Source organism: Empidonax traillii, unplaced genomic scaffold, assembly GCF_003031625.1.
Source record: "Empidonax traillii isolate 1590-97213 ecotype Southwest subspecies unplaced genomic scaffold, ASM303162v1 scaffold2:size4533513, whole genome shotgun sequence".
Lineage (NCBI taxonomy): Eukaryota > Metazoa > Chordata > Aves > Passeriformes > Tyrannidae > Empidonax > Empidonax traillii.
In genome coordinates this window covers 1,975,128-1,992,451 of record NW_020955195.1, presented here as the reverse complement: position 1 = coordinate 1,992,451, position 17,324 = coordinate 1,975,128, and the positions used below count along the sequence as shown (strand labels likewise).

General features: G+C 40.1%; 1 protein-coding gene across 1 annotated transcript in view; it reads left to right on the top strand.

The window, feature by feature from the left end:
• The first annotated feature begins 1,418 nt into the window (after nucleotides 1–1,418).
• The window catches only part of ADAMTS19 (ADAM metallopeptidase with thrombospondin type 1 motif 19), a 126,417-nt gene continuing 110,511 nt past the window's right edge, over nucleotides 1,419–17,324 (top strand). Inside the window, exons 1-2 of the mRNA XM_027894532.1 lie at nucleotides 1,419–1,503; nucleotides 2,530–3,140. Of these exons, the coding sequence (XP_027750333.1) occupies nucleotides 1,419–1,503; nucleotides 2,530–3,140 (696 nt within the window). The remainder of the gene's footprint in view (nucleotides 1,504–2,529; nucleotides 3,141–17,324) is intronic.

Sequence of the window (17,324 nt, the reverse complement as noted above, 5' to 3'; positions counted from 1 at the left end):
TGATTTTATTTAGTGTAAGTCGGCTCTGATGCCAAAAAAAAAAAAAAAAAAAAAAAAAAAAAAAAAAAAAAAAAAAAAAAAAAAAAAAAAAAAAAAAAAAAAAAAAAAAAAAAAAAAAAAAAAAAAAAAAAAAAAAAAAAAAAAAAAAAAAAAAAAAAAAAAAGACCAGTGTATGACAACTTTTTTCACCCTATAAAATAAAACAACAAACAACTAATCAAAAATACTGTTTGGAGGCAGTTGAGAATACCCATGCAACACAGGTTTCAAGCAGCTATTGAACACAGCAGAAAGCAAAAGCCAGCTGCGTTTGGCTTCTGTGGAGTTTAAACCTGTTTCTTATTTGGAGCCGTAACACGTGATTTTTGTTTGTTTGTATGTTTTGCTTTTCATTTTACACAACTAACTTCTAGAAAGAATTCTTGCAACCTCTCGACTTACTCTCAACGGCACAGATGGCTTTCCTCACCACACTAGACTGCCCTACTTTCCCCTAAGGCAGAACAACCACCTTTGACACCACCAACAGTAGGTAAAGCAGCAGAAGTTACGACAAAACGCAGCTTTTAGAGGGAGGCATTTACCTGCTGCTTCTGCAGTTCATGCTGAGGTTACACGTGCAGTTTAAAAAGCTTTTTCGCTCGACTACTCATTTACTCTGCCGACAAGGGTCGGGGCGGAAAGTTACGTTTTTCCACCAAGAGCTGCGTGGTGGGGGCAAAAAGGAGCTTGGACTCAAATTACACGAAACCAGGCTAAAGCGGCCAATCTCTGAATTTCAGGCAAAGGCTCCGCTGAGCGCCCTCCTGGAGACGGGGGCGAGGGGAGCCCTTCCTGCCGCCGGGGCGCACGCGGCGGGCAGGGCCGGGCGGGGTGCGAAGAGCCGTCGGTGCGGGCCGGGCCGGGGCGTGGGGGGGCCGCGCAAAGGGACACGCGTGTGGCGGCCGGGGAATCCGCCCGCGGCACGGCGGGGCGTGGGGAAGGGGAGGGGAGCGGGTGCCCGCCCGGGCGGGGCGGGGCGGGGCCGGACGGGACGGGGCCCGGCGCGTCCCGCCCCGTGGGGGCGAGCGGCGGGCGGGGGCAGCGCGGTCGCCGCCGCCGCCGCCGCCGCCGGGGCGCAGCTGCCCGCCCGCCGCTGGGCGCTGTGTGCGCGCACGGGCCGCGCTGCTGCCTGCCTGCCTGCCCGGACACACGGACACGCGGACACACGGACACACGCGCGCTGCGCATCCCGCGCCGCCCTCCTTCCCTCCCTCCCGCCCGCCCGCCCCGCTGGGACGCGCCGTCCCGCAGTTTCTCCGCGGGCGCCCAGGTGGCTGCTCCCCGCCCGCCCGCCCGGCCCGGCTCGGCTCGGCTCGGCACGACTCGGCACGGCCCTCCGTGTCCTTGCCAGCCGGCGTCCCGCGGGCGCGGAGCCGATGGCGCTGGGCGGGAGGATGCGCCTGAGCCGCGTCTGCTGCGTGTTCTACCAGCTGTGCGTGCTGTCAAGCGGGCTCGCCGCAGGTAAGTGCGCGCCTTCCGTGGGACGGGACGGGACGGGACGGGACGGGACGGGACGGGACGGGACGGGCTTGGGGCGGCCTCCGCGCCCCGGCGGCTGCCGTTGGCGGCTACCTGCCCATTGTTGAGAGCCGCGCCCGCCCCCTGCAACCGGTGGGGGATCAGATAATGCGCGCCTCGGCTGCGAGGGTGCTCAGCTCTCCTCTGTACGAGACCTGGTTTCCACAGGCAGCCCTGTCATCCCTCTCGGCAGTGCCGTTCCTGGAGTGCGGGATGAATGTGTAAATAAAACTGTTTCCTGTCTCGGTCCGGTGGAGGTTGTGTGTACTCAGATGTTTATAAACATAATGCTTGTACTCTGGGAATTTTGGTCATAATGCGATGTATTGTGTGCGTGTAATACAAAGACATCACTAATTAGTGATTCTAAATCAGTTTCATTTTAACGATGGTCTTGATACAGCATGTGCATGCGACTGCCACTTGTATGTGCACTTACAATTGTGCAGCCATGGGGTGTGTGTTTATATGTGGCTGAACTTTGGAAATCATAATGGGTCTTGCAAAACACGCTGAGAAAAATTTTCAGATTTGCTCGGGTTTTCTCCAGCTTTTTTTTTTTTTATTTTTTTATTTTTTAGCTATATGAAACAGTTGTTACTCTGTCTAAATGATGAACAGTGTAACTTTCCTTATGTGGAGGTGGTGGTCGGGAAGCATATCCCCAGCGACTGGTACAAACGCAATTTCTCTCCAGCTTGGGTCCAGCTTTCTCTCAGTGCCAGGACTGTGGTGCGTCCCAGATGCATCAGCAGGCACAGGCACATCTAGCAGCTGGTCCCCCCTGCTGTGTGTAAGGACGGGATGAAAGGGACAAATGAAGCCCCCTGTATTTTGTGTGGCATGCCTGGTGGTCTCGGAGTCAGAAGAAGCATGTTGGTTGGTGGGGTGCACAGGGTAGGTTTTTGGCAGGCATTGGGTGCTGCTGGGTGCTCCACTCCTTTAAAGCATCTGCTGGCTTTCCTGCAGGTCTCCATGCTTCGGAAGAAACTGAGGAGTGGGAGATCGTCTTCCCGGCACTGTGGAGCCCGGGCCAGCAGGAGCCAACAGGTGGCAGTGGTGGCGGTGGGGGCTGCAATGCCGACCCCAGCAGTGGGAACCGAAGCGGCACCTTCAGCGCCCCTGTCACGCCCAGCCCGGCAGCGGGCAGCTCCCGGGAGGTGCGCTCCGTCTCCTCCTCGGTGGATGGGCAAGCGCAGGCTGTAGGGGAGGCAGCAGAGGAAGAGGACACTGAGGATGAGTATGAATCTCAGGAGTTTTACCACTGGTCCCCACTACCCCAGGGGTCTGGCGCTGCCTCTCAGTTGCCACCACCACCATCCCCTCCGCCGCCACCTCCCGCCGAGGATGGAGATGAGGTGCTGCTGAGGATCCCAGCTTTCGCTCGGGAGCTCTACCTGCTGCTCAAGAGGGACAGCCGCTTCCTGGCTCCTGGCTTTGCCGTGGAGGAGCGGCTCGGGGGTGAGGGCAAAAGTCCACCCAGTGCTGCCCAGTCACAGCCCGAGAGAGCTTGTTACTACAGTGGTGCTGTCCTCCGCTACCCAGGCTCCTTCGCCTCCTTCAGTACCTGTGGTGGATTGGTAAGATGACTTTGCATGCAGGGGTAGCTCCAGCATCTCTATCCAGGTGTCTGCTTCATCTGTTGCTTTTCATTCCCATCCCTTTCCTAAGGTCTTCTTTCTTTCGTATCATTGTGGGTCCTACCTCTGTACTTATCCTTGTTTTAACCATTTTTCCATTCATGCTTGTATTAACCCACTCATAGTTTTTCTCAAGTCCTACTTCTGCCTTTACCCTGTATAGTTATGGTATTTATTTATCCCATTTCCAGATACAGTATTGTTTCTCAGTCCCGTACCTTTCTGGTTTTGGATTTTCTTCCTAAACCATTCTTTCTTAAAACTTCTCTCATCTCCATCTGTAATTTTATCTTGGTCTTCTGTCTGTATCTTGGTCTGTAATTAATTACTTCCATCTTGACTCTTCTTTCTTTTCCCTGTATCATCATCTCTTCTCCAGTCCATCTGTAATCCATTTGTTCTTCATTCCCATCCTGTATTCTAAAGTTATCTTTCTCATCTGTATTATCTTCCTCGTCTTCTGCAAATCAGTTTTCAAAATGTTCTGTCTGTCCTACTTCTACCAGTATTTTATGTCTCCTATCTCAACTTTATTATTCCTTTTCTTTCATCCCTCTCATCCCTTTGACCTTTTTTTCTCTACCTCACAACTTCCCACACGTGGTACTTGTAGTTACTTAGATTTGGAACGTCTTTCAGTTCTTCCGTAGAAGAATGCAATGAGCATGTTCTCAGCAGAAATGTTAATACAGTCAGACCTTTGCAATGGTTATTACTTCTGTGGCGTACCTACCTTACTTAAAACAAATTTCACCTGCTATTATTTATGTTGCGTCAGTCATGATTTTTGCCAGATAAAGACCAGAATTGGGCACACTGACAGCAGCAGTGGTAATCCAGTGAGCTGCAATCCTAAGATACTTGGGGATGGATGGAAAGAGTAGAAAGCAACTGTGATGATGTAAAATGCTGTCAGGATTTAACCCAAAACCTATTCTTATTGCTACTGATATTCTCACTTGGGGCCTTTATGTAGGATCGTCAATGCACGTGCTTGCAGCACTTTACATAATACAGAATACAAACAGTAATGGCCCTAGGAAGAATTAACATCACCACGATCCTGGGTTTCTTTCTGAATTTGAACATCTAACTTGTTTCATTGCTGATTCATGAAGATATGCCTGCCTGCTTTTTATTTGTATGGCCATGAAGTGAAACCAGGTAAAATGTGGAAATTTTGACTGCGTATTCATTTGCCTGTTTGAACGTATTCAAAAATCAGAACACAAACAGAAAGTAGTGGAGAGGGAACATACGTGGATTGACACCAAATAAAATATTTGCCTGCACTCCTGCAAAGTGAAACCGCCAAGTTTCACACAACTCTAAGTGGTTGGCATCTAATTATTGACATTTTGTCAGATTTTCCGAAGCCTGGTAGCAGAATTGTGGAGAAAAATATTGAAAGTCAACTGACGGTAGGTTTGAGAGCAATCAGGTAAAAGACTTCGTGTTATGGAAAAGCATTTGACTTCTGTACTTTTTTGTTATTTTTAGAATTTTTTTTTACTTCCTTCTACATTCTGTTTGGGTAAAATTAAGTCAGAGAAAATCTCTGCAAAAAAATTGCTGGACATAATTATCACAAATGTCTGCTCAAAAGCGATGTACGTCATTGCATATCTGTAATTTCTCTGATTTCTTATATAAATTGGAATTCTCTGTTTCAATAGACCACAGTTTCTTAAGAGTCCCTTTAATAATTTTTGACTCCGTTAGACTTTACAAGGCGTACCAAGTTGCTCCCAACCCTCCGGCCATCTAAGCATGCGCGTGCCCAGATCTGTTTCTGTTTCTCTGGATGGGCAATCCAGAAAACTGCAGCTGGAACATAAAGTACTCTGTGTATCTCAAATAAAACTGGAAACTCTTTTTGATGTTGACTGGTGTTGTCATGACCCTCAACTGCATAGTCTTGTTTGTGGTGAAATAGTTAAGCAGCTGTTCTTCTTGAGAGTGTTGCTGCATCGGGCACAGTTAAAAAAAATTGCACAGTGCTATTATGTCAAAGTTGTCATAACAAATCCTAAGCTATTTGTCATTCTTTATTCAGTCATTGCTTGGGCTCTGTTACATATGGAAGTTGCTGAGTTTCCAAGAGTATTGAAAAAACATCGTAACATGAATTGCATATTCCACCCTGTTTCATCTAGGCCTTACCCTGCAAATAGAGCCAAGCAGTATTTCAAACTAAATTTTCTTTTTTAAGATGTAAAAATTTATTGAAACTTGAACCCATGAGTATTTTATTGTAGTTGCCTCAATTAGAATTTATTTTTTCAATTTAAATATAAAGACATTTCAGAGAAAATAAGTTATGAATGTCTTAGATGTACTCTCATGTCAAAGCCTTGCAGACTTTGGGTTAGAATTACTAAGCTGCGTACACTTTGGAAAGTCAAGCAAGTGGGCTAAAATGCAGCTTAGATTCCACAGTTCTACTCTTTAGAGATCAGCCTTTTAGTGAACCTCTTTACCAAGAAAATTAAGTGTAGTCTGACAGACAACCATTTTGCCACACAGGAGGAGGTGTGAAGAAGTGTAGTGGTTTGGCCATCAAGTGCAGGGGAAGGTCATGCATGGCAGTAAGGATGTATGGCTTTTGCTGTAGGGCTAGTTTTGTGAAAAACTGCTGCATCTTCAATAAATGAAAAAAGGGCCTTGGATGAAATTGTTGTCACAGGATGCTGGTGTCTGTTCCAGCTTCTCAAAGCACAGCGACCTGACATGCCATTGATAATCAGGAAACTGAAAAAAAGTGTCTGTGCAGAAGTATTCGCTGATAATTCTATACACAGAAAGACTGAAGAATGTTGTTGCAGATGTTAGGCACCTTATCCCCTTGAAGTGGGACTTGGATGCTTTTTGAATATTTTTTTGAATATTTCATTAGGATAAAGCATGTAACGTATAGCACAACGTTAAAGCTTCCCTATATTCATTTCATTCTTGAGAGCTTCATTTATGTGTTTTTTCTCAAGCTGTTCATCCAAAGCCAGTATGGAGGGGTGATAATAATGGGGTTCATAACACACTGTGTAAATCATGTGAAAATTCAAATGAAAAATGGGATCTCTACTCCTACATAATTACTAATCATATTCTGACTGCAAGCATTGTCTTCATTTGGCAACTTACCTTACAAATGAAGGAAAGGTAACTGGAAAAAAATGGATATTTTTTTAATGAAACTAAAAACTGGAGCTGTGCATGGACTGTCTGGAAACTCCATCGTTTTGACCTTGGTGCAATCTTAGAGCTGATGTGTTCAGTGGTGACAGCCCTGTCCAACTCCTTGGTAAAAACTTGTGCATTCTTACATATTTTTGAAGCTCAGTGGGATTTGCTCTGAGTACATTTTGGGATTCTGCACTGATGCTCTAGGAAGATTAATAAGGAGAGATTTCCAAGGGTTCTCCCATCTGTATGCTGACTGCCTCCTTGCTGCTCATGGTTAGCCAAATACCAGGATGTAAACAGTCCTGATGGTGACAGTGAGACTGAATTGCAGAGCTGGACCATTAATTATTTAAATGGTTGTTTCCTCTGCCAGCTTGTGTTTGGATATAATATTTGAAATAAGGAAAAAAAAATCTATAAAATGTTATTGAACAGTACTATTTGTGGCTGGTAATATATATAACTGGTAATTGTTTTTTTTTATAGCATGCTACAAGAGAAGCTTACTGTGGACTTACAATTAAGAAATCTGACTACTGGTTTTTCATCTGTTATTAGAATGCAAGTTAAAATAGCCTCACTGCTTTTCTCAAAGAGTGCTGTAAACGTGGCCGATGTGTGCTTTATCACCTAGTCATTTCATTTCAGAAAGAAAGGTATTGTTGTTTTTTCTTGGTACTGAATTGCTCAGGTAGTACTCTATGGCTTTTTCTTTTAACCAAAGCAGTCTGCAGTAAATAGAGAACAGACAGGTAGAGGAGCGATTTGAATGGCTTTTTATTTCTAAAGCAATGGGGTATGGTTAGAGTTTCAGGCAGTGCAAAGAGGAGCAAATGTATGCAGAGAGGATGGACAGGACAATGCAGCTTCGTCCAGTTGTGCTGTTCATCTCGGCACTTAGCACATTGTCTGAAAGAACATCTCTGGACTTCTGCCTAAAAAAGACAGCATTGCCATTTGGCTTAATTTACTGGGGAGAAGTGTTGAAATTCGCCTGATTTTCACTGGATCTTAAAAAGTTAAATCAGTCAATAGCATATTTATAGTTTTCTAAATGCCCAACAAGTCAGTGTCAAATACTATTTGCAGTTGAAATTAATGTTCATTTTCATAGTCACTTGAGTAGGAACAAGTCCTGAGACAGCTCTAATCTGATCCAAGGAAAAAGTATCTCTAGGGAAGTGCATGGTGCTTTCATTAGGCCTCGTTGCCATTCACAAGTAGGTATTTGAAAAGCTGATCAATAGTTTATAGACACATTCTTCACCTAAAGAGCACTATCTGAAGCAATGCTGCTTCATCAGCGAAAAAATGGAGACAGTTGCTCTGTGTCATGCAGACATGTCAAATATCTTTGGAAAACAGCATTTCAGCAAATATTCCTGATGGTAATGTCCTACTTTTACAATAGAACAGAAGTAAACTAGGATGTGAAAAACCTATGTACCACCTTTGGCTAATGGAAAGGTTGTATAGCACTTCAGTAAGATTTGAGATTTCCTGAATTACCTCTACAGGAAATGTATGATTTTATTTACTTCTGACACAAACTGTATTTTGAGGATTAGTGTCATTAACTGATAGTAATGGACTGACACACGATGGATTTAAAATACTTTAGATTTCTTAGGATGCTCTAAATTCACACGACCCTTAAATTGAGGATACATAATAGTAATAAAATCAATTTTAAAAGCTCAGTTTTCCTAAAATTCCTCACAGAGTCACTTTTGAGGATAGGATTCAGTCTGAGAAAAGGCTGAATATATGTTCTGACATCTTTCCTCCTAGAGAGGTATTTTAGCCACATTTAGTGTTTCAATGTTTTTATATGAGAAAAATCCCGGTGAATATAGTTCTTTGTTACACTTTCTTGTGATTCCTGCAGTGAGAGTAGTGCCTGATACGGCAAGGACACATGGATTTTTTTTGACAGCTTGGACAGTTTTGGAGAGCTCTGCTGAACTTCTGCCTCTTGGTAGCACAGCACTTGGGTTATACACCTTCTTTCAGTGGCAGCGCAATACTTAACCTGCTGCAACTCCTCTCCTGGCATGGGGTCAGATGGATTGAGGATGAACAGGCTGTTTGTGTTTGTTGTGAGTAAAGAGTCTGTTTGCTGTGCAGTGGACGTGCAAGATCAAATCTTGCCTTTGTGAGCGCCCCTGCTTTTGTCGGGCTCTGCGAGCAGGTGGTCAGAAACAACTCGTGGACTTCATACATTGCTCTGGGAATTTGTGCTATTACAGACCGTGAGCTCCTGGGGTAAGGCTTTGAGACTTCTTAAAGAGACTTCCTGCTTTGATCAAGCTGGAGTGTGACTACTCCGTTACGCATCCTGAATCATACAGTACCAACATGCAGTGGGTTAAATACCAACCCTTTTGTCAACCTAATATAGTGCCTCTACCTCCCCACTTCAGTGATGTTGCAGTTACACATGAGTATAGAGTAACTTCCACACCAGATGCTTTTCCAAAAGAAATCTGAGACAATTACAGCTTCTTTTGTGCTGGTGGTAAGCATTAGAAAACGGAGATCACCAACAATTTTTTTGTAAGAGGGGAGAGAAAAGAGGCTGTTAGCAATCTTTATGGTCCATTTGATACATACAGGCTAAAGTTTGACATTGCAGAAGGAGGATTATAAAGTTGAATAGGATTATCCTTACAGGCTGCCAGGATGAAATTAAGTACGCACTCTCTCATTCTATACACCCAAGAAAGGGAGGACAAATACAAACGGTCTGCCTCCTCTTGCATTACAAGTTTGTGAAAGAAATAAAACTTTGCTGAGAGGAACAGAAATAAATATGTGAGTGAGACCACTCTGTGAGTATCCCATTCTGAGAGGTCACAGGTTCAACAAGATTGAATTTGCTGAATTTAACTTATGCCTTATTCGTGTTTTAAGCATCTCAAAACGGGCAATATAAAATTTGTCCTTGGTAGAAATAGGTGTGCAAGGTAGGGAATGAGTTTAAATGTCAGAACAGAAAGCAGCTTTGTTCTTTTATGAAAGTGTTGGGGATTTTTTACCAGGAAAAAAAAAAAAAAAACAAACCTCCAAGCATCCCTGGGAATAAAATTCGTAATTCCCGCCTCTGCTTAAGGTAGAAAAAACAATGAAATGTGGTGGTGCTCCTGAGGGAATGCATTCTTCCAGTGTCTCTGTTGAATCTGCACTGGGTTTTTCCTGCTGGGTTTATGTGACAGTGGAAAGTGGGAGAGAGGAGGGCAGCCAGACCTGTAGGAAGTCTGGTCTCCAACAGGACAAAGCAAGTTGTTAATATGAGGTTACTTTGGCAAACTTAGGCACAGTCACATCTGCCACATCTTTGCCTCCAGTAAAAGCTTTGCTGCTGTGTTTGTAATCTCTCTGGTGTATTCAGATCTCTCCATCAAAATCTCACCTTGAGCATCTAATGAAGGAGAACTGAATACACAGCAGAGAAGCCTGAGAAAATTAAATTTAAAAAAGTGAATGTGGCCATCTGAAGACCCTAGCATATATGTACAAATGAGATGCTATTAACACTATTAACAAACTTGCTGAACAGCAAGTTGATTACAAACAGAGCTATTAAATCCAGGTTGCATGGGTGGGTTTTTTTTGTTTGGTTTTGGTTTTGTGGGGTTTTTTAATAAAGGGAAGGACTACTGGAGATGGCATCCCTTTAAAAGTTTGATTACTGTCATTAAGAGCTATAAAACAATAAAGATCTATTTAAAGATAAAGGAATAAAACCTCTTTGTTTCTGTTTTCCTTCCTGAGCTCTGATGCTGCAGTCTGTTGCTATTCTTTGTCTTTCTGGATGAGAAATTATTTGATTGGATTTTTGTTTTGTGTATCTGAGAACTCTTGTTAATTCATATGAAGGATAAGTCTTTTAAGCATAGAAACAGTAATATTAATGTAAAGCTAAAAGGTTTAGAAAACCAGTTTTGACTTAGGCCAAAACTACCTATGAACTATAACGATCTGTTTCCTCTGATTTTAAACACTGTGGCATGATATGTGAGATTTTGGGCCAAGATGCCTCAGACCATGTGGTAATGATTCTTTTCTCCTTCTAAGAGCTATCCTACAGTCATGTAGTCACTCCATCCTGAGACAGGTTTGATTTGTGATTCCAATCCTGCTAGTAATAGCCTGCTGTTCTCCTGAAGTGCTTAGTTTCAGTACTTCCTTTGCAATATATTTCGAAGTGATAATTATAATTGAGAAATACACTATCTCTGAAGTGGCTTTATTTATAAAAAAAAATAGATTATTGTGCATCACTTGAGATTTCTGCCCATTGTAATTAATAAATATAAATTTATCGAGGTTATTTTTCAAGATACAGAAGTGAGAAGGTAAATCAGAAAAACTGGATAATTCCATTAATTAAATTATGGAAGTTTTTACTCCCTAATTTGAAGTTAGTAAGAAGAAAAGACAGAGCACTGAGTGTCTCTCTCCCAGCTACAATTGCTATTGTCAGTGAAATTAACCTTCAAGACTTTTATCCCTGATTTACATATGTTATGTGCATGCCAATCGTTTATTCTCTAGCAAATGAACTGGGATTTTTAAAAGAAAGAAATGTTCTCCTTTTTAACATTATGTTAAAAGCACTGTTCTTTGCCTCTCTTTTTTAAAAGTTTCCTCACGAGAATGGAGATTATTTTGGTAGTTATTGATGGATTGTGGCAGGGAGAAAAAGGAGCATCGTCCACGATCTCCGTGATACAATACAACAAAACAGGGGGAGCTGGGAAATAGGGATGAAACAGTAGAAAGCATTAGGTGTGAGAGTTGTGGGATTGATGGTAGGTGAGAATATTCGATGAGGAGTCTGTAAAAACCGGCTGCCTGTAGATGTAGTGTTCAAATGGTGAAGGTGATAAAGAGAACTGCCAGGATACAAAGGGGTGAGGCAAATTCATTTGCATTTGGGGCAGAGTGAGAGAAGTTTGCAGAAATTCTTTTGTAGAATGCGTGTCTTTCCTTGGCTTACTGCGATGTCTCACAGGTGACTTCAGGAATGTAGCACGAGGGCTGGTTGGTTACTCCTTGTTTAGCAGAATTAGGGAAGAGGTGAAAATAGTGTGAAATATGCTGAGCATGTGCATGTGTGTGTCATATTGTGTATCCAGGTGGTAGCTGGTCAAATTTATATAAACCAATAGCACAAAACATCTATATTATTTTTAAAATCAGATTTACATCTACTGTGCATTAACAGCTCCGTTAAACTTTTGTTGTTAACCTATCATTGCCTGGACAATTAGACCTTCTTGTTTATTTTTATTGCTTCTAGTGATGGGGGATTATTTGGGATCCATATTATTTGGAAGGGAAAGAATGAAGAATATTTGTAGTGTTAATTGTAGGATATTGATTTAGAATGCTAAATCAATATCCTAACATTAGCTGCTAATAATGCATACATCTATCTGCACATAAGTGAATAGAAGTAAAATTTCTGGAAGCCTGTGCTGTTGAATGTTTTTCTTGGGTCTACCAGCACTTCGGTTAGAATTCGGTTTTGCATCCAAAAATGTAGAAATGTGCCCAAAACTGACTTGTGAAATGATTAAGTTTCTGTGTGATTATCTTCCAACTATTGCATATGCTTGTTTTATGATCTCAGCTGTGCTACCTTAAGTTCTCATTATATGTCAGAAGTTTAACTGGGTCAAGTCAGGTCAAGCCTATTTAGATAGCAGTAAGTTAAGGAAAATACAGAAAATACTGCACATGATGTTAATTCATCTGGGGACAACTTTTTATGCTTTAGAACAAAGTAAATGTCCTGTTATGTCCTTCTGGGCTTCAGGGAATGCTGGCTGGGAGAGGTGCCCAAGTAATGGCTACAGTCATTATAGTAATGCTATCTGTTATGGAAGATGTTAAATTGTGCTTCAGATAGCCTTAAAATTTTCAGTGGTCTTATTTGTTTGTTTGTGTTGGTTTTTTGTGTTTTTTTTTTTTTTTTTTTTTTTTTGGTCAGATTAGTGTGGCGATTAGATTATAATCTTGAAGACTCAGATGTAACTCTGCTTCAAGGGATGTATGAAGTGCTTTGGTTTTCAGCTGAAGGTGAGAGACAGCAAATAAAAGGAATTTAAAGGACACATTTTCTTAATATTTAATTGTGGTCTTGCTTGATTTTTTTTTTTCAATAAATACTCTCAGCATGAAGTAGTTCTTTTACCTGTTTCTATCATAAGCTGTGCATGAAACTCAGAATTCTGATTTAGGCAACTTTTAAAATCTTCTGAGAATGGAAAAGCTTGTTGTAAATTAGGAGACAGGAAGTTGCTTAAGTGATTTTATGCCTAAATAAGAAATCCCCAATCTGTTCTGTCCCTCTGTGACATAAATGTATCTCACTCCAAATATTTATTAAGTAATACATGAGGGAGTGAGGCAGTTCAAAGAAGAAGAGGGTTTATAGACTAAAATGGATGCAATTAGGCATATAAAAAACTTGATTTTCTAATTTCTGGCTGATAGTTCTTTTTCTGTCTGATCACCTGTTTCTTCTGTGGTAACCTGTCTAAGGAAGCATAAAACCAGATTTCTCATCTGTTCCTTTGGTAGTTTTTTGTCTGTTTGTTTGTTTGAGTTTTATTTGGGTTTTTGTTTGGGTTTTTTTGTTTGTTTGTTTGTTTGTTTGTTTTTGCTACTAATATTAGATTGTTTGCATTGGAAATAATGAAAGGAAATAATTCCTAGTTTTTGTATTTCATGTTGGGTGATAAATCTTTTGCCTAATTCATATAAGCAAATTTGCTTAAAAGTGGCCAGTCATGCTGACGCTCCTTGGTTCAAGATGCTAATATCAAAACTCCATTCTGCTCACCTTTCTCCCAGATTTATTTTCTCCTTTTAGTCTAAATAATAGATCTTGAAGCATAATAAGACATTGTAATTTCTTTCATAAGGGTAGCAGAACCTAAGTTTCCATGTGTAAAAAAAAGTAAATTAATATTTTTTTTCCCTCAAAAAGGGAAAGGAAAATCTAGGTTTGGAAGTTAAAAGCAAAAAAACTATGCGTAGTTTGGAAAAAAATTAGATTTGAATTTCAGTTAAGAATGAGGTCAGAGAAAAATATGACTTCTATATATTTTTAACCTTTTTAAGCAATGTGAATTTGAATTTGTAAAGAATTTTGAGAGTCTTGTTTATTTCTCTTAAAGCTGCCTGTTTTGGATTCATGTAATTCTAGATAGAGATATAAAAAAGCCTAAGCACAACTTCATTTTCCAGATGGACTAACTTGATTTGTCGAATTGTAGTTCTATGCCTACAAATATATATAATTTTCCTTTCTTGAATTACTGTTTTCCACAGTTAGAAGTTTTGGCAAATTGCAGATTTGAACGAAACTGAGTTTCAAGGAGTGTTGCCTCCAGTTAAATACTGTATGAAGGCAGTTCAGCCCCTCTCTCAGAAGAAAACCAAAATAATAGAGTCGTGGGTAGATATTTCAGTAAGGATTAGCAGAGATTAAATTTCTCTGTGGGCAGTCAGGGGCGGGTTTTGGAACTGTGCCACATCCTTCTGTGGCTGCCATGAAAGCACGTGGGTTTGAACAATGGTAACTCATTGGTATGCACTACTTAAGTGTTCTACATGGATGAATCAGTTTAAACTTGGATCCCTTTTATTGGTCTCTTTGGTACTATCCCATGTGCTTTATCTGAAGTAGATTACATGGAGAATTGCTGATATTTTCTGTTTTAATCTCCTGCATGGGACTGGGTGTAGGATGCTTCGTGCTCATCCTTTTTGTATTGCTACACTTTTGCCTGCGTAAAATAGCATTTCAGATTCTGATGGGATTAAATCAAGGCTTGCAGTAAAGAAGTGGATTTAATCAAGTTTCATTAGCTAAAGGTACAAGCACTTTGATTCATACTCCAATAAGTGGTTTTTAGTCTTACCACAAGAATTGCTGAAGTCACTCACATTGCACCAAAATGTCCTAAAGAAATATCTTTACAAGCACTGAGTCTTAATTGCCAGGAGTTTTTCCTGAGGTAGTATGTTTCCATAGATGTTCCTTTTTCTGCAACTAGTCATGTTTAGCTGTGCAAAGAGACTTTCTTAGACAGTATTAATAACTACCTAAACCTTGTTATGTAAGAAGTGATCTGAAATATCACTAAACTAGTTCATTGTAAAGAATTTTTAACTTAAGTTTTATGGAATAATAATTTTTTAAAATCCTGGCTTACTTTATAGAAGTTGTTGTATTTATTCTGGAAAGGAGATAGGACTGGGGTTGTGAATTTTTTTTTTTTTTTTGACAGTAAGTCAGCGGTCATGTTCCATTTTATAGAGTGTGTACTTGATGAACACAATCAAATACTTACCAACATCATGCTTCAGCTAGAAAAACATGATAGACACAATTTACAGGTTAATTGACTGTTTCAAAAATGGATTTTATATCAATTCTGATTATAATTCTGCAAATAAAGGGCTTTATCATGCTTGTTCAAATACAATTTTATCTTGCTTTTCATTTTGATTGTAGTTTATTTTATTGGCTTGTATTAGTTGCCTGTGGTTGTTTGAGCATATTACTCCAGCATACTTTTGGAAGCAAAATAAAGTAAGTGTTTTCAGAACATTTTGGGTAACAGACAAGAAGTATTTTCATTCATTTTCCAGTTGGTGCTCAGGTTAACAATGGAGTTGAAGTCATGCAACCACATAAAATGTATGTTTAATGTAGGATTGTGTAGGGGGCAAAATGAAGATCCTTGACCATAGGACTCGAGCATATGACATTTCTGAGGGTTTTTTTCCCTTTGTTTTAGCAGCCTCAATAGTTGGTTAATGCTTCCTTTTGTAATGGTGGTTGCTTCCTTTCACTCATGTGGAATCTGTGCTTGAATCACAGGCAGCTCTGATCATTGTGTTTTTAATGAACCAGACTGAAGGCACGGCCCATTTATTACTGTGTCTTCCAGTTTCTTGAAACATAAGCCTATATGAAAATGAGAGCTCATTAAAAAAAAAAAAAAAAAAGTAATTCTGGAGCTCACATAAAACATGAAACCTGAAAACCAAAGTGTTGAGAGAACATTGAAGAAATAATTTCTGTTTTTAGATTATCATGTAGAGTTGTGAGTACAGAAATTTTCTATGTTCTTTTAATAAGTCCATTTTTATTTAGTTGACTTCCAATCAATAGTATCTTTTCATGCAAGTGAAAAGGAATAAGCCAGGTGGCCAATTCATTACTTTGCACAGACAATCTTCTAGTTCTCTTCAGTATTTCTAGCACCAGCCCTTACTTATTATTATTTTTTTTAAATTTTTTTTTTACATAAAGCTATATGCAATAAATTTTTCTACATAGCATAAATTCAGAATCTTGATTACGTAAAATAATTTTGTATTTACTATCAAAACACTACCATTGATCTAAATCAATATGAAATCAGACCTGGATCTTCTTAGGCTTTAGAGAGAGAGGATGAATTCTGTATCTTGCTTGATTAAGCATATATTGACCAGAGCAGATGGAGACTCGTCATCCTGAATGACTTTTCCATAACAATCTCATTTGTCTTCCCTTTTAACATTCTACATCTGATCTGATTGAGGCCTACAGAAGAGTTGGAGATGGACTTTTTACAAGCACTTGGAGTAAGAGGAGAAGAGGGAATGGCTTTAAACTGAAAGAGGGTAGATTTAGATTATAAATTAGGGAGAAATTTTTTATTGTGAGAGTGTTGTGGCACTTGAACAGGTCTTTAGATGTTAATAGTTTTGAATTTATGATTTTAAAGATGTAATTGTGGAATACATTTCCTGAGGGAAAATGAAACTATTTAAGTGAAAGAAAATGGAATGTAATGTTCTGCAAACTCAAAATTCCAGACCATTTCTATACTCCCTTTTGTTTTCCTCACTTTGAAAGGATGTAGAACCTGAACACTTGACAGATTAATAGATGTAAAGCTGTGAAGGATGTGTATTTAAAATCTTGATAGCTGCAACTTAGTAAAAAAATATGTTTAGTTACAGAGTAATTTTGTCAGTGTAACATGGTCACAGGAAAAAAAAAACTTTCAGAGTATTTATGCTGCAGTCAAACATTTTTCATGTGTGTAAGTTGGCATACAACGACAGTTCTTTGTTTTGTAGATGTTGCAATTGAAAAGTGGCCTTTAGATTGTGGTTTATGTCAAACTTTTAAAGTATAGCCACTAGTTTTGCATATCTAAAATTTTTAGCATTCAGCATATGCATATACAATCCCCAAACTGAATGCTAATTGAGAATACATAAGTATCTTGACCAAATTTAGATTGCAGGTCAATGATAGAACAAAATGAGAAATCAAACCTTAAAGCAAAGACAGAGAAAAATGAAGTAGTAGAATTGGAATAGAATTTAGAGATCAGGATATTATCAACTTAGTAAAACATTACGAACAAGTATGATTCTATGATTTTATGTCCCCTCTGTGAGGGTGACGATGTTGATGCAGGCAGTGGCATAGATCTGCTGCCATTCCTGGAAAAAACCAAATTCCAGCAGAACAGAATTGTGGGGGATTATTCAGCCCAAAGTGAGGAACTGCTAAACAAGCTGTTACATCTTTTGGAAATTGTATACAGAGCAATGTTCTATTGTTCATATGGAATTGTATCAATGTGAGGTTTTTTTAAAACATTGGACAAAGATAGTTGTATTATGTTTTTTGCCAAACATATGTTACACTACAGAGGGTTATGCAGATTTTTCATAAGGCTTTTTCTCTTTATTTGCACATGACCCTTTGTTGTATTTCGTGCTTCACCTGTTGCCTTCAAGGACCACTAGGTATATTTTAGATCTGCTCTTCATCCATCCATCCATCCATCCAGGGGGAAGTCCACACTAGTGCAGAGGGTGGATCTGTTTCAGGGGCTGGATTTGCCATTCATC